The sequence below is a fragment of the Branchiostoma lanceolatum genome, chromosome 2 (genome assembly GCF_035083965.1).
Source record: "Branchiostoma lanceolatum isolate klBraLanc5 chromosome 2, klBraLanc5.hap2, whole genome shotgun sequence".
NCBI classification, from domain to species: Eukaryota; Metazoa; Chordata; class Leptocardii; order Amphioxiformes; family Branchiostomatidae; genus Branchiostoma; species Branchiostoma lanceolatum.
The window spans coordinates 4,961,235-4,984,354 of record NC_089723.1 but is presented as its reverse complement, the minus strand read 5'-3'; the positions used below and the strand labels follow the sequence as shown (position 1 = coordinate 4,984,354).

Sequence of the window (23,120 nt, the reverse complement as noted above, 5' to 3'; positions counted from 1 at the left end):
TGAATGGATGTAGTCATGTTATCATTACCTAAGATTGCATTGTACAAAACTCAGAAAATCACACTTGTAGACCCGGGAATTCAGAAGGAAAATATGGAAAGTTTGAGAACCAATTTTATGTCATAACCATTTCAAAAATGTTTCACAAAAAGGTGTATTCTAACATCCTTTTAAAAGGAAATTCCTTTCTCAGTGCTTGTGCAAAATGAATCTTCCAAAACGAGGTCACAAATTGGGTTAAGCACATATTTCCTCCACCTCTTCCACAGTAATGAATGAGCTGTGAAAACAGCTGATCCCAAAATTTGTATGATGTCCAGAGAATTGAAGATTCATTGAAGATTGGTAACACTGATGTGCACAGAATCAAAGAAGCCTCTTTGAATACTAAACGTTATGTCTTTCGGCACTCTCTACAAAAAGCTGTAGCTTTCAAATTTTTGTATCCCTGAAACATGACCACCTACTGGTGAAGTGTTTGCAGAGGCTACTTTGCAGGGATAACAACATTTGGAGCTTCCCAAATGTAAAGAAAGAGTGTTTGGTAATGCATATATTCACAGCAACACCTTTGATGCGATGTGATGCAGTTAGAATTGACCTGAAGAAGGCGACAGATAGTCACCGAAACGTCAGTTGAATAAATCACTTGGTTCTGTACAAAGAGTCTTTTTATTCAGTGACTTACCAACCTGATGAAACTATTCACAGAGAGCAGAAAAGTTTCCTGTGCAGGGGTAACATTTGTGGAAGTATATGGATCAGTGAACAAGTTCTTTGAGGTGCACAAGAAGAAGCCCAACCAGTGTAACCAGTCTGGTATACTATGGGAATAAAGATCATGCTTTAGCTTGTTCGGATGTTGTTGTGTTTGTTGTCTTGCATTGTCTTCTCATTAATAAATATATCATTCCCTGCTCATTAATTGGGAAGGAAGGGGCAAAGTGTTTTTCCAAGGAAGAACAGCTTTGTTAAAATCAGCGCTGCTTAATATTGATTGGTAATGAATGTTTTTAAGTAATGAGTAGTCATCTTCTTGATTTCCAATTATGGATATCATGAAAGGATTTTACTGTAAACCTAATGATATGTTTTATTCATTCATACATCTGTTTGCTTATGGTACACTATTTAGTGATCTGAAATGCTGTTTGCTTTAGGGACTTAATGCATCACCTACAAAAGACAAAATAGAAGAAAGACAAATAAACTACTGTCCTTGGTGCTGAACAGATATCATTTTGTCTTACCATTAGGCATATCTTTTCATGGCATGAGGCATCAAGGCCTTACCAGGTTATGCTTGGATTTGGACAAATTTTCTGGAAAAAGTGATTTCTCCCTGTCCTTGGTGCTGAACAGTACTCACATCAACATCAACTTGTAATAGGGCATTGACATAACAAACATAGTGCATGGTAGCAAGACTATGAGCTATGTCCTATCTATAGACAAAATAGAAACATGTGAATTTGTAACTTATACCCTGTCCTTGGTGCTGAACAGATATCAGCTCTGTTTACCTTTAGGAATTGTGACAAAACAAGAGATTGTGGTGAGCTGCGGTGAGTCAACATACATGTACATCATCATCATCTCAAAGTGTTTCATAGGATTCAACATAACATGCATCCTATAACTTATTGGTAGAAGCCTATATTAAGTCAACACTGATTAAATGGCTTGGCTGCACCTAGAGAATTGCCACTACATTGTCTAAGACAAAAAGCTCTTTCATATATAGCAGATTACACTGAACAGGGGACTACTATTCTGCTGCTTGATGCTTGTGCTTTATCTATAACTGCACAGTGTGATCATTATGAAACAGGATTATCTGTTTTCATTGAACTCTGAGTTGAAAACTGAAGTCCATGCCTCTGGAAATCAAAATGCAGCTGTCATTCGAGTTTTCCCAAACCTTTGCCTCACAGAAGTGAAAGAAAATTTCACAAGCCTCTCTGCCAATTTTCTGCATACTTTCAAACAGCTTGCCATCACCAATAGCTGTCCACAGAAAAGTTTTACTATTTTGTGCTGCGGCCCCTATACAATAGTGGAACAATCTACACCCCCTACTCCAAAAGTGGAACAGTCTTTGCTGGTGCATGATGGGACACATCCTGTTCAGTGGGAAAATCAAAATGGCTGCCGACAGATCAAAACGGTACCAGAAAATCGACTTTCTTGGCGAAGGACAGGTACATTTGAGACATATGCTATGTTTTACAATTACTAAACATGTGTAGTTTAAGACGGAGATAATGACATGTTTTTGTTGTACATGACGCAACGCAATAACGTTGTTTTTCTGCGATTCTTTTGTGGGGAGGGGGGCGTACAACACTTCTGTTATGATTTTTAAATATTGTAATAACTAGATAAGCTATTCAATATTCCCCATGCAATTTGTATGGTGAATATTGAATAGCTTATCTAGCAGTTATTAACTTTCGTTTAATTAAGTATAACACATTTCTCCTCGCAGTTTGCCACCGTGTACAAAGCAAAGGACACCAAAACAGGACAGATAGTTGCTGTAAAAAAGGTAAGATTTGGTTTGTCTTCCCATCATAATTTTTGTTTTCCTCCTAGAAAATTACGTTACATGTAATACAAATGTCTCGTTATAAAGATAAAGGTATAGACGAATGTGTACAAGCAACTGTATTAAGATATATTGTCAGAAGAAGAAAATCATTAAATGACAATCACCCCAGTTTTTTTATATTGTGTTGTGTAACAGTACTTTTAGGACAACAACAACAACATACTTGCACAGATCAAGTAACGTTACATATATGTCTCTATTCATATCTTGTTTCTTTGCCTGTTTGCAGATAAAGTTAGGGCAAAGAGCTGAAGCTAAAGATGGTAAGTTATGTCTAAAGCAATACTTATGTTCTCTTTGACGTTTCAACAGATTGCAATATGTTTTCCACCACCAAATGAGATTTCATGTCACAGATTAATGTGTTTTCTTGTTCATTTTCCTTTTCTTAGGTATCAACAGAACAGCACTCAGAGAAATTAAGCTGCTTCAAGAACTCAGTCACATAAACATAATAGGGGTGAGTAACATAAATCATAATGTCCCATCATTCATTCATTGCCTACAGTTTTTTCATGGTTTGATTTCGTACCTGTAATTGATAAATACACCACCATGAAAATGACAAATAACACACAGATACAAATATTTCAATATGACTCAATCAGATTTTGTCAATCCTTATTTGAAAAGAAATTCTTTGTTTTACCAGAAGTACACATCTCAGGTTCAAATCACCATTTAAATTAGAGTACAAGACAGGTATATATCTCTGGCACAAATGACTATTTAAGTTTGTAGATAATGAATTGCTATTCCTGATGACAGCTCATTTGTTGTTTATTGTTTATTGTTTGTCTATTTTGTACAGCTCTATGATGTGTTTGGGCACAAGTCGAACATCAGTCTTGTATTTGACTTCATGGACACAGATATGGAGGTAAGGAAACAATTAAGTGTTTTATGCAATAGCACTAAACCTGAACCTTGTTCCCATCATGTGATCATTCTATTATAAGAAATTTCTCTTTGGATGCTCTTGATCAGCCAGGCATCAGTGATTTGTTTTTACAAGACTACAGTCTCTTTTGCTGTTTTCTAAATATTTTGATCTTACTTTGTTTTGATGTTGTCCTCTTCTTCAGGTAGTTATTAAGGACACCAGCATTGTGATGACAGGACCACATATAAAGGCTTACTCCATTATGACGTTAGAGGGGCTGGAGTACCTACACAACAACTGGATATTACACAGGGTAAAGAACAGTTTCTCCCATACAGTTTCTCCATAATGAATTACATTTTGTACATTCTATTGTATCTCACGTACAGTTTAAAGATGAGAGTGAAGCAAGATGCTTTTAAACATGATTAAGTGTGGTTTTGAACTTGCTTATGGCGCACAAATGCTATATCAGTTGCTCATATGTAATGAAAATGTCTGCGCTGTTTACAGTCCAAATTCTACAATGGATTGAAGTATAGCCTGCTGTATTTACATGTTACTTGTACGTGTAGATGTATTTTAGTGCTGCATTGCCCTACCCATATACTATTAAAAGTAGTGGTATTCCTTATTTTGTATGTGAGTACAAAGGCTTTGCCACTTAGACTAACTGTTATGAATATGTCTGTCCCTTTTTGTTTTAGGATTTGAAGCCCAACAATCTCCTGGTCAACAGTCAAGGGATCCTGAAGATCACAGATTTTGGTTTGGCCAAAACGTTTGGCAGCCCCAACAGGGTCTATACACACCAGGTGGTCACTAGGTCAGTACCTAAGAAATAAGGTACCTTAGAAATAGATATTCTAACATTTTTGGGTAAGAACACAAGGTGAAAAGAGAGCCCATGTTAAGCTGTGAAAGTTTGAGCACAAAATTTATCCTTCTATTTTTTTTATTGCTGTCCAGATTCAGTATCACTCTACAAACTGCCTTCTGCTTCATTGGGGTCTGATGTTTAGGGAGCACCGTTTTAGGGGCACACTCCAGAAAACCACCTTAAAAGTTGCTCATTGTAAAGAAGCATTTTGTAGAAATTGTAAATGTACATGTATGTTGTCGCCATAGTTAACACACTGTTGTCCTTTCCTAGTGATGTTGCATTTTTCATATCTTAATGAGACTTGCATTTTTCCACAGATGGTACCGAGCCCCAGAGCTGCTGTATGGAGCCAGGATATATGGTACAGGAGTGGACATGTGGGCTGTGGGCTGTATCATCGCTGAACTCTTACTCAGGGTGAGGACAGATATAAACACAACATGTAAATGTACACATTTTTAATTGTACATTGTGTTAGGTAATCTTGTTCTCAAGGCATCAAACCTACTTTTACTGTACCTTTCATGATCAAGAGATTTCCTAAAACTGTTACTGAGTCTTAATCAATTTTGATTTCAGTTTGGTAGCCACTTTTCTATTTTTTCCATTTGCAATTCCATTTTTAGGCAGTTACAAAATCTTAGAGTTAAGAATCGTAGCATGCATTATTAATGATAGATGTAAAGACAAAGTTTGTTTTACAATATTGAAAGATTTTAAAAATTGTTTTCAAAAATATTGTTCTTACGCCTTTTTCTTGAAGGTTCCTTTCCTTCCTGGGGACTCAGACATCGATCAACTTAGTAAGATTTTTCAGGCACTTGGAACTCCCTCAGAGGACAACTGGCCTGTGAGTATATGAAAGAGACTTACAAATGTACTCGCAACAGAAAACACCATAAAAGCATTAATAGTATCTACATGTAACTTAGCCAGTAATCTGCTACACTTGATATAGAATTACAGAAAATATTTCTAATTAAGAGCTGCTAATTGTCTCAGTGAGTTAACATGTATTTGTCATCAAGGCTAAAATATTACACAAATAGACTGATTTAGAGACTACTACATATATATTATATTCATATTTAAAGATAATTCAATCTCTATAACTTGATAAGGTACAGAGGACATTTTGAGTGACATCCATCACTCTTCTTCAGCATCACTTATTCTAAAATGAATTGGCAGAATGAGTCAATATACAGTCTTGTATATATTCATGCACATCTGTAGTTGGACAAAAATCACAGTCACTGTGAAAAAAGCAGTGAAGGAGAAGACTTGCTCTATCAGTTACCACAACATTCCATCCATTCCTTTCCTAACAGGAACACAAGCAAATTGACATGTCAAGTAGCTGTTGTTTAGAGACCAGTGGGTAGTACACATGTTCTGGAGCCACGTGTTTACTTGCTTTGTACCAACTCTCATTATTTCAGGAATCTCACAGCTTTTTCTTACAAGCAGAAGCTCTCTCATCTGTTCTAGGCCTTTATATAATCCTTGATGCATTTTCCATGCTTCCTTGCATCCAGGCCTGTTATTTAAGACACTGTAAAAGGGAAAATGTTTGTGGTTATCTAATTTTGCAATGAGAAAATAGCGTGTTTGCAGTGGTTTTAAGTCCACAGTTGAAACAAGGGAGTAGATGGGCAGAAGTCAGAATAATTTTAGTCTTCTAAATTGTCCTGAACTGTGTGTTTGACAGTGGTAACATACATGCCTTAGTCAACCTCTTGGAGTGCACAATGATAGCAGAGGCAAACTTCTTCAGTTTTCTTGGCTCACACACGACCTCACTTTACGACACATAAAAGTTTTTGTGGTGGTTTTAAGTTCTCTGTGAAGAGGCCATCATCAAAACTCAAACATAAAACTACTGCAAACATTTCTCCTTTTAGTAGTTTTACAGTACACAAGATATTTCTTGAGGAACAGTACAGTCTTTTTTGTACACACACATTCCTTTTCCAATGGCTAACACTCCTAGCAAACTTTCTTGTAAAATTTCCTCTTCAACTTCCTAATTGCCCAAACATTCCATTCCCATAGTATCTTACAATCTGATGATACTTTCGAATCCTTATCAAACAACTTTCCACAGCATCTATATTTTAATCTATCGCATACTTCAACCACCTTTTCCTTAGTCCAACACCTACCCACAAACCAGCAATCACAAAACTCCTTTCATAACTTCTTTAAATACATCAGTCATGTCAAGCAAGCCAACAAACAAACATACTGGTTGCCTTTCAAGAAAACATAATTTCAAAGTAGCGGTTACAGTATATTATCAATTATATCCATAATCAAACTATGGAACAAAATTGTTCAAAACAATTTGACACTTCTATCAAATTTCACAGTTCGAAATTTTGGATATTGATATCCTTATCATCAAGTTGTCTCCCCCTGTTCTTGTCCCAATGTCTTTTAGTCCTCTAAGTTGTCCTGTACTGTGTGTTTAACAGTGGTAACGTACGTCTTAGTCAACCTCTTGGGGTGCACGATGATAGCAGAGGCAAACTTCTTCATCTTCCTTGGCTCGCACACGACCTCGCTACGGTAACTCTTCCTGTTCGCTGCGCCAAAACACGTCACAGCGGCGGCGTACGATCTCGGTTTTGGCGAATACCCGACCCTTACTGCGTCAATGAACCTCTTGGGAAGTTGGTACAGGGCTTTGCTGGTGTATGTGATTCGGGGGTTGGTCCAGGGGATGAGGGGAGTAGGAGTGGGGATGTTGGATGCGGTTTCCTTGGTTACCTCTGCTTGAGGGATGATGTTGTTGTTGAGGTTGATGGGAGGAAGTACGTACAACACTGTGGATGGCCTAAAAGGGGAAGAAAGAGTATTTTACTTAGACCCCCATTCCACTTGGACGGCGCTCTCACCGCGCTCTCACGGCGACCTAAAATGGTCCAGAGCGCCGTGAGAGCGCCAAACTCCTGGAAAACGTGCTCAAGTGGAATCTCTACGGCGACCCTTTCGCGCTCTCATCGCGACCAAAATGTCAAATGTCAGCAACTTTTTAAAGATTTCATAGATCACTCAACGAATTCCAGAGATAAAGAACGAATTTTTGTTACGTTTTGTGTGCTTTGTTGTCTTCTCAGTCATACCTTTACCTGATGCATCATATTTGAATGATAAAATCAAGGGGAAAATAGTTTCCATTTTAGTCGTTGCACGGTCGCTCAGTGTGTGTCTTAAGTAACATATGTATGTTCAACTTATTTTTTTCTTTTGACAAACATTTAATCATTACACACAACGTACAAAAATTGCTACGGGGAGCTTTCTTGTTTTTGTTTTTTCTGTGTTGTCTGTCATGTAAACTGTTTGCAATAAATATACTTTATCATTCTACGTTATAATAGAAACGTAAATCACAGAATTTTGAAAAACATTTTGAACCACTGACAATGAAACTTGGAGGGAATTTAATTTGATTGGAAGCAAGTACTTGTAGTTATTCGTCAATTTGCATTACCCATGAGCAAAACCATGATTTGACCACAAAATTCCCAGAACTTCAAGATACACCACTTCCAGAATGAAATTTGCTTGAACTACAGTTAAGACCATTCAATCCTCATAGAGCGCTCGCTGCGATCCTTGAGTGCTCGCTGCGGCCCTTTGATCCCACCTTGGGCGCTCTCACGGCGCTCACCGCGCTCTCACGGCGCTCTCACGGCGCTCTCCGCGCTCTCTCGGCGCTCTCTCGGCGCTCGTTTTTTCATCGCCATCCTCGGCGCTCTCACGGCGAAGGTTTTGAGCATGTTCAAAACCATCGCCAAGGTGACGGTGCGCATGGCGCTCTCGCCGCGCTGTCGGCGCTCTCGCGGCGCTGTCGGCGCTCTCAATGGCGCTCTCGCCGCGCTGTCGGCGCTCTCACGGCGATGTGGCCAAAATGAGAGCGCCGTGAGAGCGCCGTGAGAGCGCCGTCCAAGTGGAATGGGGGTATTACTTATTGATAATTAATTACCTACGGTCAAAACTGAAAAAGAAGACCTCTCAGTCATGCAGGAGACTGATTACATCATCTATCTGGATAAGTGGTCACTATAGACTTCTTAAGGCTTGTGTCAATGGGAAAAACTTATCAAAGGGACCACCAAAGAGTGGTCACATTGGCCAGGTGATCTTTCAATGCAGAGCTGGTCATTTGTATAGGTTCAACTGCAATTGCTGAGATAAAGATAGAAGAATGACATACTGTAATACATGTATTGACAAAACTGATACAGAGAGTGAAATGGAAAAATAGATAAAGGCTGATTAACTGTGTGTATACCAGGCTAGCATAATGCGGTCTGAAACTACTTGACACATAGGCAATAGTTGGTTTTATAGTACATTTAGGCTGTGGTCAGGAGCATTGTTACAAACAAGAGTGTCAATTTCTGATGGCGAAGTTGTCTATTGGTCTTTTAAATCTAACATTTTGCTAGTCTTCATGGATTCATTTAACTGTTAGAGCTTGCCAACTGGATTTCTAGTTTCGCTTGGAATGGTTTCAGTATTTGCAAGATGGAAAACTCATAACTCTATAAGAAGTGAGAAAAAGCATTCAACTTATTTCAAGACCAGCTACATGTACTTACTGAATGTCCTAGGTTATAAACTTGTGAACATCAAACAACATAACAGCATCTAGAATGTCCCTACTAGCACTTTATCTTCACGGTAGCAAACTTTCACGGTGTAAGGAAAATGGACATTTTCACTGAACTTTAACTTCACGGTGGCGGCAAGTGATTTACAGAACGGATGTGTGAAGGAATCATAAATGATAACAACAGTTTTTTTCATGGTGATGATAAGTTCATGGTACAGAGGTGACGGTGAAAACTGTGAACATAAAGTTACAGTGAAAGAAACAAGAATTACAGTAGTTGTGTAAAGAAGTGGACAAGTAGAAGGATTTTGATACCTACATTTTCCCAGTCTGTCAGGAGCCAGTGACTGAGCCGTGTGAAGTCCAGGAGTAGTTTGGCAGCTTCTGGTTGCCTGACCACACAGCCTTGTTTTCCCATCATTTCCTTGGCAAATAACCCCGGTGTCAGGGGTCAAACAATCACAACCAGTAGGAGTCACCCTGCCATGTTGACCATTCTTTCCTAATGTGTAAAATGCTACGGTGAACATCTTGTTTTCAAATATAAAACCATGGGAAGAAATCCACTTCCTCCATTTTATGACACATTTTCGTTCTTTTTCCTAATGTGTAAAATGCTACAGTGAACATCTTGGTTTCAAATATAAAGCCATGAGAATAAACCCACTTCCTCCATTTCATAATACGGTTTTGTTCCAGGACAAAAAATTAGATCCCCAAAAACTTTTTTAAGCATTTTTTGCTGCGATTCCGAACCCTTTCTTTTTCTTTACAGTGCACATCTTGGTTTCTAATATAAAGCCATGGGAAGAAATCCACTTCCTCCATTTTATGATTACATTTTCGTTCTTTTTCCTGATGTGTAAAATGCTACAGTGAACATCTTGGTTTGAGATATAAAGCCATGTGAAGAAATCCGCTTCCTCCATTTCTTGATACACTTTCGTTCTTTTTCCTAATGTGTAAAATGCTACAGTAAACATCTTGGTTTCAGATATAAAGCCATGTGAAGAAATCCACTCCATTTTTTACTACACTTTTGAAAAAAAGGTTGATCCCCTACAGCTTTTTTCTGTAGCATTTTTTTCTGCGATTCGGAATTCTGCCCTTTTCTTTCCAGTGAACACCATGTCTTCAGATATAAAGCCATGGGAATAAATGTGCAAGACTTCCTGTATTTCATAATACAGTTTTGTTCCAGGACAAATAATTTGATCCCCCAAAGCTTTTTTTAGCATTTTTCTCTGTGATTCGGAATTCTTTCTTTTTCTTTTCAGTGAACACCATGTTTCAGATATAAAGCCATGGGAATAAATCTGCCAAACTTCCTGCATTTCATAGTACACTTTTGCATTAGGACAAAAGAGTAGATCCCGTAAGCTTTTACAGTAAGTTGCCGTAGCATTTTCTCTGTGATACTGAATTCTTTCTTTCGCTTTTCAAAATCCAGTTCAAACACATAAATTTGAGCAATGATAAAAATGTTTCAATGAGAATGAAATCCAAGAAAGACTGCAGTACCTTAATGTAAAATCAGGGGAAGAAAAGTGTGGCCTGTTTGATACCATATACAGCTATTATACCATAAATGCATAGAAAAATGTAGCCTCCAACAGGCCCTCCTATGGGCATACAATATGGATGAGATAATTCTAGAATTGGGCAAAAAGGGTAATAATTAGACAGGATAGATCTCCAGTCAAATCCTATGGTGACCAAACTTCCCTGGCAAATCATTCTCCCTTTAGCCAGTGTAGTTAGTCTGGTAGAGACTTAAAGAAAAAACACAAATACACAGCCACAAATACACTGTGACAAGAAATGTCTTCATTTTCATTTCCCTTAGTTTGAATGGAGGAAGGAAGCCCACTTGTCTGGGATTGTCACCCATACAAACATGTGGACACGGCCTGTCTTCCTCTGTGTACATGTTTACATAATGTGTCAGTCAACCATGGCCAGTAGTCACTGTCATACATGTAGCTGGCTGCCATTGTTAGTAGCCTCCACCAGGCCTTCCTATGGGCGTATGGATCGTAGAATTCGGCAGAAAGGGGAATAATTGTCCAAGAGAGACAGTCCATGCACGGAAAGCGTAATATTTTCCCCGGCAATTGAAGCCAAAATAGCCAAAGTCTCCTTGCAAATTCTTCTCCATATAGCCACTGTAGTCAATCAGGTAGAGACTACATCCTACATGTACATATACATCGTGGGTGCTTTTGTCAGCATTGAATCAAGTTTTGAAGCCCTTAGAATTTCTCCATGGAGACCTCTTCAAGTTGTCATTTTCATCTAGATGTATGGATTTTGGAAGGTGTCAATTTTGAAGAATGAAAAGCCCAATAAATTCTACTCGAAATTGTGGACTTTTACTCAAAATAGTTTCTATTTTTCGTACTTCTTCCAGATCCTTTTACAGGTCACAGCTGGTATATGATTTAACTATGCAACAGTACGACAGTCTGGAGAAACAATGTGGATGAACTGCATGTGATTATGTTGCAAATTGAAATATCAGGACTGTTATACCCATCAATAAATTTAGATGTGGCTTACATCTGTCACTGTACACCAATATCTTAATCAAGTTGAGTTTGACAATTCCTCAGCTGGAGCTGAACATTTCCCTTCTTTCTGTTGTACATACTTTTATGTCATAACTGGGCCGCGAAAACGTTTGATATGGGTGTTGAGCATCGTGTGATAATTTTCCGCATCACACAGGGTTCTACTTGTATCACACAGGCTTCCATAAAATATTTCAAATGTATTTCGAGTGCTCCGGTTGCGCCGCTGTCAAAAAGTCAGGGATGAAGTCCCTTCCATACTGAATCCAATCTTCCCATATCTTTATTCTGAGAAGATAGAATTGTAAGGTATTCAGAATTTAAACATTTTCTATATTTTTTGTATTCCATTTTCTAGGGTATGAAGGCCCTGCCAGACTACATAGAGTTTAAACAGTTTCCAGGTACCCCGCTGAAGGATATCTTCACTGCAGCGGCTGACGATCTGATCTCATTACTGGGGAAACTGCTCTGTCTCAACCCCTCAGAGAGATATAACTGTTCACAGGTCAGTGATTTGTAATGTTGTTACAGTCAGGCTTCCATTTTTGTATGTCTAAAATGGTATAATTGATCTGAATGGATTGAATGAATGAATAAAGAAATTTATTGAATTGCATTATAAACTTGACCTCATTGTTGGTATCCGAGGCCCAAACTCTGATACAAGAGTGTGAAAGAAATTATCTTTTTTACGTTATATGACATGTGCTCAGTTGTCTGCTATTCATAATAATTACAATTTCTTATCACTTAGGCTCTTTTATGAAGATCTCAGTCTTTATGTCGACTTGATTGTGTGATACTTGAAATGAAAAACTAGATTATACAAAAATGTACATAAATAATCATGGATACGTGTTGCTGTAAAATACACATGTTGTGTAATGTTTTCTGTAGTAAAGAAATACAGACAACTGTATTATCAAAGCGGGACATGATATTGCATTCAAATTTTTAAAGGCTTTCTTTGATTGTTAGTAGACTTTTCAGTTATCTTGGAAAAGCAGTTTCATGAGTGTGTGACACATTTATTTGTTTTTCTGTAGGCCCTACAGATGCCATATTTCAGTAACAAACCTGGGCCGACACCCAACCCTCAGCTTCCCCTCCCATCTGGAACTTCTGCTGAGATCCTCAAGGAGAATCACAAGGTCAAGGTCGGGGTCAAGAGGAAACTACCTGCTGACAGCGACCCAAGTACGTGACTGAAGTCTGTAAAGTGTCGCTGAAGACATAAATAAGACACCACTTCCACTGTCTTCTCATCCTTCAAGCTCCTTCTTTAACTTCTTACGATCACTGTCAAGAACTTCCTTTCTTCTCAAACTCAGCTTCACACACTAAAGATGTTGGCTACATTAGAGAACAATTTACTATGCAAGCTATGAAGCAGTATGGTTTGTGTCAAGCATTACGCTTTGATTATCATGGAAGCTCATCTGTGTTGGTAGTAATCATAATACAATGCTAAACTTTCTACCAACACTAAGGTACATGTATTCACAGATCAAATTTTCAAAGACCACTGTCGCCTTCTTCAGGATCAATAATGACCAATCACTTCCGAATGTAAAGTCGTGAGAATTACAGACACGTGACTTTATTGACACATGTCTTTATGGATATGTGACGTCAGCAATTGGTCAAACGTGCCAGGAAGTTTGAGTTTGACCAAAGAAAATTGTTAGAATATTTTCATTCACCTACATGTAGATGCTACAGATATGTGTATACTGCAGAAATGAACCATTATGAAATTGGACAACCTCCTTGATACCATTAATTCTTCCTTTTGTAGATTTTGCTTTTAGATATTTTTGAATACCCTCAGCTTATCCTTGAAAACAAAATTTCCGGTTCTTGCTGTTCATAAGAATCCTTAATACTGTTGTGCAGTTCTTCCATGCCATGCTAGGGGGCATTACACCACCATAAAACTGGTCTATTGTTATGAGCAGGCCATGTGGTAGACCTGTTTACTACAGGTGTGTTTGTTGTTCACATGTGCACTAGCACCACAGAAAGGCTTGTGTCCACATTTAGTTCCGATTTGCTCATTTTATTGCTTTATTTTGTACAGAATAATCAGATACACGACAATCCTTTTGTTTGTCAGGGAGGTTGAACTGTATCCCAAAATATCTACACTTAAGATAAAGGCAAAATGTGGATTCTATTTACAACATGTACAAGTGAAGATATGTACATGTATATAGTAGCCCATGTTTACAATGTACTTCAACAGATAATTATGAAATCATCCACAGGGGTACAAAATTGAGCCATGCTGAATTAAAGTATTCACAATAGCTCTTTTGGGACATGTACATGTACATGTACAGTTTTAAGATGTGCACTTCTACATGTTAACTTTTTTCTTAAAAAAGTGTCATGCAGTTGCTTATGGTTGACAAAACAAAGTGTTGTTTATGCTTTGTTGGTCCTTATTTCTGTGCTTTAAATAATGTCTGTGAAGAGAGGCTTGCTTCCATATTCCTCTATCCTTGATTACGATTCACTTTCTCATAGACAGTGATCCCTGACCAACCATTGAGTGACCAAAACTGGGTTTGTGTGACCCTTGCTTTGATGATTGGAATATGATACGTATGTTTCAGAAGTCAACGAAACAAACAAACTTACTAGGTTTATTCTTTGCCCATGAAATTCGTTGAACGATTGGTCAAATATTTGGAAGTTTGGTCACCGCATTGCCTGAGTCAGCGGTCACCCAGCAGTTCAGTTAGCCTCTAGTTGAAGGGGAGTGTACAAATGTAAAGAAAAGTTTCTAATGCTGCAACTCCTCAAAGCTCCTGTAAACAGTGCTGTCAAAATTTTTGGACATTAATTTTCGGTCAGTCGGTGCCTGAGTCAGCGATCACCCAGCGGTTTCAGCCTCTAGTTGAAAGGGGTTGTAAAGAACAGTTTCTAATGCTGCAAGTCTTCAAAACTCCTGTCAACAGTGCTGTACAAACTAACCTTGACTTCTGAGCCCCTAACACAACTCTTCTTTTGTTCTGTGCCCAAACACCCTGACCATGTCATGCCTCTCTCCTTTACTCCCCTGTCCTCAACCAGAACTAATCCTCTCTCAAACAAGAACCCTAACAAGAGTTTCTCTTTCAAGTTCCCACACTCTAGCAGCCTTGGTTTGTTTAAGGCCTGGTTTTACATATAGAATGCAACACAGGGTATCACCCCAGGTACCAGCCCGATCGGACCCACGGTAGGACTGGGACCGAGGGTGATGCGTACACCGTGTTGTATTTTATATATGTCATACCCACCCGAGAAAACACACACTTCAATGCGGAATGCGCCAGAAGTTGAGGGATTTTTGTGTCCTCAAACAAAAAACTGTAGCAACATTGATTCCAACCTCCAAATCCGGTATTCGAATTTTTGACGACAGGGCGACTGGCGCGCTCGAAATTCATTCTAAATATTCTATGGAAGCCCGTGTGATACAACTTAGAACCCCGTGTGATACGGAAAATTATCACACGGTCCGGAACACCCGTGTCGAACATTTTCGCAGCCCAGGTGTTCCGGACCGTGTGATATAAATCAGTTTATTGATATGATTTTGGAAACGGTCAGACGTTTCAAGTACAAAATGTAGCATCGCCTACTTTTCGTCAATAACACAGCAAAATTTGTCAATCATCAGGTTTTTAACCATTTTCTAACCACCGTTTCTAAGTCTAACCTTCATCAATGTAAGTGTTCACCATGCATTTGATAGTTCCCTGGCTGCTTTCTCTGCTTAACACAGCATTTGGGAAAGAGTGTTTCTAGTTTGTCTTGCCTTTTGATGAGCATTTGTATATATTCAATTCTATTCCGCGATATATCTATTTCCCTTTGCTACGTGTACCACAGGGTTTGATGTTTGGACCACCTGTGCGCTATCCAGAGGATAAGAGTAAGTTGAACACACACCACTACCAGTGAACTAGCCCCTTGCTGTAGTGAGTGCACAAAGTTGTGTGGCCCAAGGGCTATTGAAAAGGAGATGGGTGCCGCCCTATGCACCATCTAGTACGGGAAAGACTTCAACTTAAACTTTCAGCATGCCCTGTGTTGTTGTGTGTCTAACAGGTTGATTGTTTCCCCACAGTATATACAAGTGTCTGTAGTTCAGGACTCTGTGCTGTAATGATTATCTTTACTTCCTTTGATGTACCTGTCAACGCTTGGCTTTGATCCTGTATCGAGTAGCATGGGTAGGTACAGGCTATTAAGGGCCAGGTTTGAACCTGACAATCCTCTGCCTGGTTAGACTAAACTGTCCATGAATCTTCCTAATCTGAGGGTCTTGTCCTCGGTCAGTGTGTCTTTCTAGACAGAGCACATTTGAAACTTTACTAACCTGAAGAGTTCAAATATATTTAGGAAGGTATGAAAAACTGTATCCAGTAGCAGGGGTAGATACAGGCTATTTAAGGGACAGGTTCAGACCTGACTATCCACTGCCTGGTCAGACTAAACTGTACATGAATCTTCCTAATCTGAGGGTCTTTCCTTGGTCAGTGTGTCTTTCTAGACAGAACTTGCATTTAAAACTTAACCAACCTGAAGTATGTTAGAGGAAGGTTTGAAAAACTGTACCTTTCCAGTGGCAGGAAAAGGTAGCCTGATTTAAACCTGACAATTCACTGCCTGGTTAGACTTGACTGTCCATGAATCTTCCTAATCCCAGGGTCTTTCCTCGGTCAGTGTGTCTTTCTAGACAGAGTGCGTTTGAAACTTAACCAACCTGAGTTCAAGTATACATATATTAGAGGAAGGTATGAAAAACTGTAGAGGAAGGTATGAAAAACTGTAGAGGAAGGTATGAAAAACTGTAGATGAAGGTATGAAAAAGTTTTTGCTAAAAGAAAAAGAAGTCATGTAACGTTACATGTCCCTTATTAGACCATGAAAGCAGTGTCCATGTACATGTATGGGCATGGGGGTACAGTAAATGGTACAGTGGTTACGTAATACATTAAATTAGAGCAGGCTGGCTTCATTTTGCCAAGAATGTACCAGTTATGCTCTACGTTGCATTTGAGTGATCAAGCTACGAATTACTTTAATTAAAACGGGTTATTACACTCTACACAAAAGGTACATATACATGTGTACATGTGCAAGTTTTCCTCTTCTTCCTCCTCTTGACCCCTCTCTGATACACCTGACCAATTAGCCATCTGACTTAAACCATGTAGACATCCTTCTGCAACGCATTTCACACCAGCCCCCCAGTTAAGATGTTCAAAGCTTCCTACCCTCCGCAAGGGAGTCTTCAGACTGGGTCTTATCTTTCCCCAGAGGAGAATAAAGCCAGACAAAGCCAAGGGTATCCCTTCCTCTGTTGGGGTCCCCGCCTGTCAGCACGGGGCTTTGATCAGGGGTACAGTAGCCATGGCGTGTAATCGGTACCCTGGGGGTTCAGGGGGAAATGTGCCCTGGGGAGGACAGGGGCTCAATAGTGTAAACATGTGGAAGGATGCCGAGTGTATAACCTTCAGGATGGTTAGGTTTGAAGAGACACACGTTGTTAGCAAGGTCTGCAAATGACAGGTAGACTGGTTCAGGGCTAGAAAGACGTGCAGGTTTGTGCAGGACTGGTAGAATTGGATTTGTGCAGGTGTTTCTGATGTCTACCTGCACCTAACCTGTTCTAGTCTATGTACTTGATATTTGTTCCAAAACTTGCCTTACACAGTTCACAGTTGCATTCTAGATCATGATGTGTGACAGACTGAAGATTTAAGAGAATACCAGGAACACCTTAATAAAAGATTGTTTTTGATGTGAAGAAAATGAGTGATGCCGGTAGAATTATGTGCTAGTAATTTTGAATATTGTCTGCAGGTACAGGTACATGAAAATATGCAGAAAAAAAATGTTGCAAACCCCATGGTTGCTCCTTACAATTGGTCACCCTCAGTTCACTTCTTACCTTTGCTTTGGCGAAGTACTGTTTTCTCTCAAATTGAAACTTGACCCCTTTGGCTGATAAGTATTATATTTAGCTTATTGTAGAACAGAGGCACTTGAAACCTCTCTGCTAGCGGCATAACCCTGTAAGTAATACAGAACTGGTAGCCAAACAGCTAATTCAGCACTAGTGTGTTACACCTGTTTCCCAGTCCTTATCTCATGGGTCTGTGCAATTGTTTACATGCTCATACACTTGTACTGGATCTTGTACTTGAATTTGGTTCAAATGTCAACTTCTAAGACTGTTTATGATCCCATAAATTCTTCAAATGTCCAAGTAAGCAGTAGATCTGTAAAGTAATTGTTACATATACAGGGATATTGTTTTACAGCCACAGGGAACTATATGTACATGTAGCTATGTTCCTGCCATAGTATTTTGCATCACCAACTTTTTATTCTATTTATTAAAACAAATAAAAAGTTGGAGTTGTAAATAAGATACAAGATGAGATTGATGATAAGGGGAGGTGACAAATAAGTTGTACATGTTTTTTCTACCGGATGAGCTCTGTTTCCAGTCAGGGTTTAGGAAACAACTTTTGTCGGTAATGTTGTTGGTGCCTCTGTGCCCTAAACATCCTGTCACATGCCCCGTGTTTATACCAATAACACCTCCAAAGTGTGGCCATAATCTGAACATGACCACAATTTCCTGTAGTACTTGGTTGAAGTCTTCATGTGCACTTGGCTGTGTATCAACTTCAAGTGCAATGGTTACTCCTGCTATGAACTTTGAAGCGTTTTTTGAAAGAATATTAAAAATAATGTTCTGCCTGAAATACATCAATTTCATCAAATAAATGACAAAGAATGTACTTATTGTAGAATAACAAAACATACAATCATGTATATACCAGATGGTAATCTTTTACTTATTTTGTATGCCATTTTAGCCGTTGAACCAAGTATAGCGGCAGTGAACTTTTCTTTCATTTCGTACACTGCAAGTCATAAGAGAAACGGATAGACAAAGAAAGGTCTGCCTTATTTGAAATATAGATTTTTTCTTATCTGTTGTAGCCTTCTTCCTTAGAATACATTGTGAAGTTTCTGTAAGATACACAGGTTGAAGGAACAATTTTGTTGGCCTGCAATTTGTCAGTTATCACAAGTAAGCATATCACACATGCCCTTTGATAGCACTACTGACCCGTGCTGACCGTGGTCATCAGAGGAACGTCTGCAATTTTATTCATATTTCTACAATAACACATGGATCTGTGCAGCACTGTTCTCGAGCTGTTTTGGGAGGGCCTGCATGCTCTTTTCCGTTAGGCGTAGGTAGCCTATTTTTTATTTCCCGTAATTCGTAGGAAAAGCCGTCTTAATCAGTTTTAATTTGTGCAATGCGACCAAATTTTGCGTAATCGCCTTCCTTGATTTTAGCATAATACGTCTTCTGAATTCAGCGTAAAGCGCTGTTGGGATCCCCCCATGCAGACCCTCTTTTGGGCCTGCACACGGTCACTCACCACCCAGGGTACACCTCCCTTGCCTCCACCACTTCCTCTGAACCTTACCCTCTTGACTAACACAAATGCACCTGTTGCTGTTTGTGTAGAACCCTCTCGGGATGGGTACTTGTGAGAACTTGAAATAAAACAGAAGCATTTTCTTAGGAGTGGGAGGGTGGTAGAACTGGCAAGGGAACAGAGCAGAGGTGTGAAAATGGAGTGGTATTTGAGGTTGGATCTGGATCAGCTGTACTCCTGATTTGTAGCAGGCAACAAGACTAGTGTAGGCCTCGTTGTTTCTACAAATGTAGTTTTGCAAGGTTGTTTTCAAGACAAAATGTGCCTTTTGTTTCTTCTCAAACCATGACGGTAAAAGCTTTTAAGTGTTTTATAATCAGTATGCATGGAGAACATGTGAATATGTGTCATTTTTATCAAGTTTCAGAAAAACTTTCAAGACTTATAAATCAGATGACACAAAACAATAGGAAACAGTCATTTGGTGGCATAGGCACTAGCTATATTGTAATGTTACATATACGTGTAGTTAGACAGATGAGGGCAAATCAATTTAATGTCAGTCCACATTTTTCCTCCAAACATTTTGAACGAAATACAGTAGCCACTATCTTGGAGCAGCACTGTCTGTCTCTATCAACAGTTGGTTGTTCTAAGGAGTGGGTGGGTGTCTGTGAGGTGTCTGTCTGCATGTTCTGTTGTTTGATGGTCCCGGCAGTGTACACGTATCTGATCCTCTCTTACAGTGACAACACACATCAACTATGTATACATCCAACTTTCTGTGGAAACTTTTTTCCCAAACTTCTGCATACCACGGTACATCCTCTTTGCGTAAGTGTCATAATCAAGTATGTCTCCAGGACCCGTCCCTCCATTCTGGGAAGGAAATTTGCTTGTTGAGACGTCCAAAAAGTCTGATCTTTATGCAATTAAATTGATGAAAATGAAGTTTGGCAACCTGAAAATGGCAGATTTAACAATGAACATTGGCTCCCAAAGAATGAGTGGGACTGAGACAAATCTAAAGTCGAGACAGGCCTAGTCATAAAGATCTTATTATGAAATGTTTTATGACACTGTATTCTTCTTAACTCACCATGCATGTATCTGTCAGTACCACTTTTACTGATTGGTTTCATGTTGAAAGTAGACGAGATGTGGAGAGGGCATATCTCCATTGAAGTTACATAGTCTGGTAATGTTCTAATTGGCCCCATCTTGAAGTTGATGAACAGCCATGAAAATTGCAGAATACATGTACAGATTTAGAAATGTAGATTTGAATCTTTCCCCAAATCTAATAACTTCCTCCTTTGACCCCGAAAGAACTAAATCATGCTGATTCCTTCTCAACTTTTTTGAACAAAAAAACAAAATAACAGCAACAAACAAACACCAGTGGAAAAAAACACTTATACAGTAGCATCAACTACCGTCAAAGATGAACTTTCATTCGAACTTCTGGCCTCCCTGGGTAGCCAAGACTTGATTTACATGAACATGTAGATAATAAAAACCACCTCCGTTTTTTCTCCACATGTGGTGCGTGGTTGGGGGCAAATTGACTCAGACAGTGAGCTCGAACTTAGCCTGAACATATACGGTAAAACAGGGAGATGTTTGCAGGGATTTAATTCCGCAGTTGGGAGAAAATAGAGTGTTTGCAGTGGTTTTAAGTTTACAGTTGAAACTTCCATGAATAGTTTAATTTACTGTAAAAGAGGAAATGTTGGCGATGGTTTTTAAGTTCTCAGTGAAGGTAAAATATCTAAAAAGGTAAGGTAGTCCCATAGCTTTTTTGAGGCCGTAGCGGCAGTGGATTGTTAACCACTGTTTCTATAGGGAACAGTATTGGAAGGTGTAGCCCATCCTTCTCCTTCCACCACCTTTTACCTCCCCAACCGACTTCAGGTACCCATTTTTACACCTGGAAAAGGAGGAAAGTCGTGTTAAGTACCTTTCCCAAGGGCACAACATCAATACTGCAATTCTTGTTTCTTTCACTGTAACTTTATGTTCACTGTCTTCACGGTCACCTCTGTACCGTGAACTTATCATCACTGTGAAAAAACATGTTGTTATTACTTACATGTACATGTATGATTCCTTCACACGTCCGTTCTCTAAATCACTTGCCACCACCGTGAAGTTAACGTTCAGTGAAAATGTCCATTTTCCTTACACTGTGAAATTTTGCTACCGTGAAGATAAAGTAGTATGTTTCGGTGAAAAGATCACTGCCATAAACAGGAACATAAAACCACCGCAAATATTTACCATTTTACAGAACAAGGTACACACTGAGAATGCCATGAACTCTGCACCTACCACACAGCCACATGTCTGGGATGTGCTGGGTGTGTGTGGGTGTGCACAGTGGTGGGCCCTACCTGCTGTCTGGGAATGGCCACCCAAATATCCGCAGATAGACACAGCTTCCTTAGTCTGAGATGCTCTGTGATAACGATGCTTTCTCCTTCCTTATCTACAGAATTTGATCTCTGAGTGTGGGAACCATCTTGAAATAAGTACAGTCAAACCTGCCTAGGCGACCACCTTTTCAACGCGACCACCTGGCCATGGCGACCGCTTTTTCTCGGTCCCGAAAATTTTCCCCATAGGCACAAGCATTAAGCTGCCTGCCCAAGGCGACCACCCGTCCAACGCGACCGCGACCGCCACGAATTGGGACCGCACAGAGCACAATCCCTGCCCATGGCGGTCGTCTAATTTTCAAGCGTGTGGTGACATCAGATCATTTTGCTGTCGGATTTCACGTAAATGTTTTCAAGACTTTTAAGGACAAAAATAAGATCAAAAATATATAGCAATGTTATACCATCGATTCCTCCATGAAGTGTTTGAATAAAACGTTCCCCCTATAAACATTGTAAAGACAAATGTTTGTGATGTTGTTGTGCCTATCGTAATCTTATAGTTTAACGTGAACTCAGTTCCGTTTAAACTCAATTTTCAAAACGAATACGTAGTGCATGGCGTCAAAAAGTCAAATTTCACAGAAATTACTATCTATTTCTTGTATTTTCAACAAAAATGTGTCTGTGTCTTGCTAAATTCCGCCGAAAAATGACTTCGCGGCGGGCAAAACATCAGGCGAGAAATCAACGGTTGTTCCATGGTCCCTACGCCATCTTGGATTTCGGGCGGCCCGGATTTGGCGTACCGCTGACCTTTCTAAAACACGATGATTTTGTGTATGAACATTTACGAATACTCTAGTTATTGGTGAAAATCAAATTTTTTATTTTCTTTTTATTTCCATGAATCTCACAAACCTTTATTGGACGCTGTGCGTTCTGCTGCACTGACTTACCCTTCGATGCGGTGGCACAGAGCTTCACGGCGCGGCGCGACGAAATCACACCGTTAACGCGTTCCGTTTTCATCTTTAGTTGTCAGATCGAAATTTTTTTGACCCTTTCATCCAGCGGTCGGCGACCCAAAAAAAGGCTGGGACCAGCAGGCGTTTTCTAGGGATTTGTCTTAGGCCTTAAAACTTCGATGATGTGCGTGTGTGTGTGTACTATTCAATGTAACGTGTGAATGTGGGAGAGCACTGCGAAATCATCGAGGCAACCATCGTTTTGTAGTCAAAATTATGACGAAAATTTGTACACGATGTAGCGGTATGCAATTATTACATCGATAACGGAAAATGTAATTTTTGTAGGATCTTTCTGTCAATGAGAATTGAACCTGGTGAGGGTCATGCTGTCTAAATTCACATAATTTTCCATCATTTACGTACTGTATTTGAAAACCTCGACCTGGAAACATGTGAGTGGAATCCTCTTCATGGCGACCACCTGTCCATCGCGACCGTTTTTGCTCGGTCCGCCGGGTGGTCGCCTTGGGCAGGTTTGACTGTACAATGTAGAATGCAAGAAATTTTATTACCTTTGCTGAGAAGGTTATGTTTTGCACAGCATTTGTGTGTGTGTGTGTCTGTCTGTGTGTCTGTGTGTCTCACGATAACTTGAGAATGCCTTGATTGATTGTCATGATATTTGGTTTGTGGGTAGGTCTTCTTGAGACCTCGAAATGATTCGATTT

The 23,120-nt window shown here is 39.5% G+C and overlaps 1 protein-coding gene and 1 long non-coding RNA gene across 2 annotated transcripts in view; one reads left to right on the top strand and one right to left on the bottom strand.

Annotated features, from left to right (window-relative positions):
* The first annotated feature begins 2,096 nt into the window (after positions 1-2,096).
* Positions 2,097-23,120, top strand: part of LOC136427226 (cyclin-dependent kinase 7-like) — a 31,476-nt gene continuing 10,452 nt past the window's right edge. The window contains exons 1-11 of the mRNA XM_066416006.1: positions 2,097-2,201; positions 2,489-2,548; positions 2,841-2,874; positions 3,004-3,071; positions 3,423-3,491; positions 3,697-3,807; positions 4,202-4,320; positions 4,695-4,794; positions 5,141-5,227; positions 11,933-12,082; positions 12,624-12,774. Coding sequence (XP_066272103.1) covers positions 2,109-2,201; positions 2,489-2,548; positions 2,841-2,874; positions 3,004-3,071; positions 3,423-3,491; positions 3,697-3,807; positions 4,202-4,320; positions 4,695-4,794; positions 5,141-5,227; positions 11,933-12,082; positions 12,624-12,774 — 1,042 coding nt within the window. The 5' untranslated portion in view covers positions 2,097-2,108. The remainder of the gene's footprint in view (positions 2,202-2,488; positions 2,549-2,840; positions 2,875-3,003; positions 3,072-3,422; positions 3,492-3,696; positions 3,808-4,201; positions 4,321-4,694; positions 4,795-5,140; positions 5,228-11,932; positions 12,083-12,623; positions 12,775-23,120) is intronic.
* On the bottom strand, positions 5,668-9,512 carry LOC136427225 (uncharacterized). Its single transcript, XR_010754385.1, has 2 exons — positions 9,324-9,512; positions 5,668-7,216 (listed from the first exon to the last, which is right to left on the bottom strand). It is a non-coding gene; the product is annotated as an uncharacterized lncRNA (long non-coding RNA).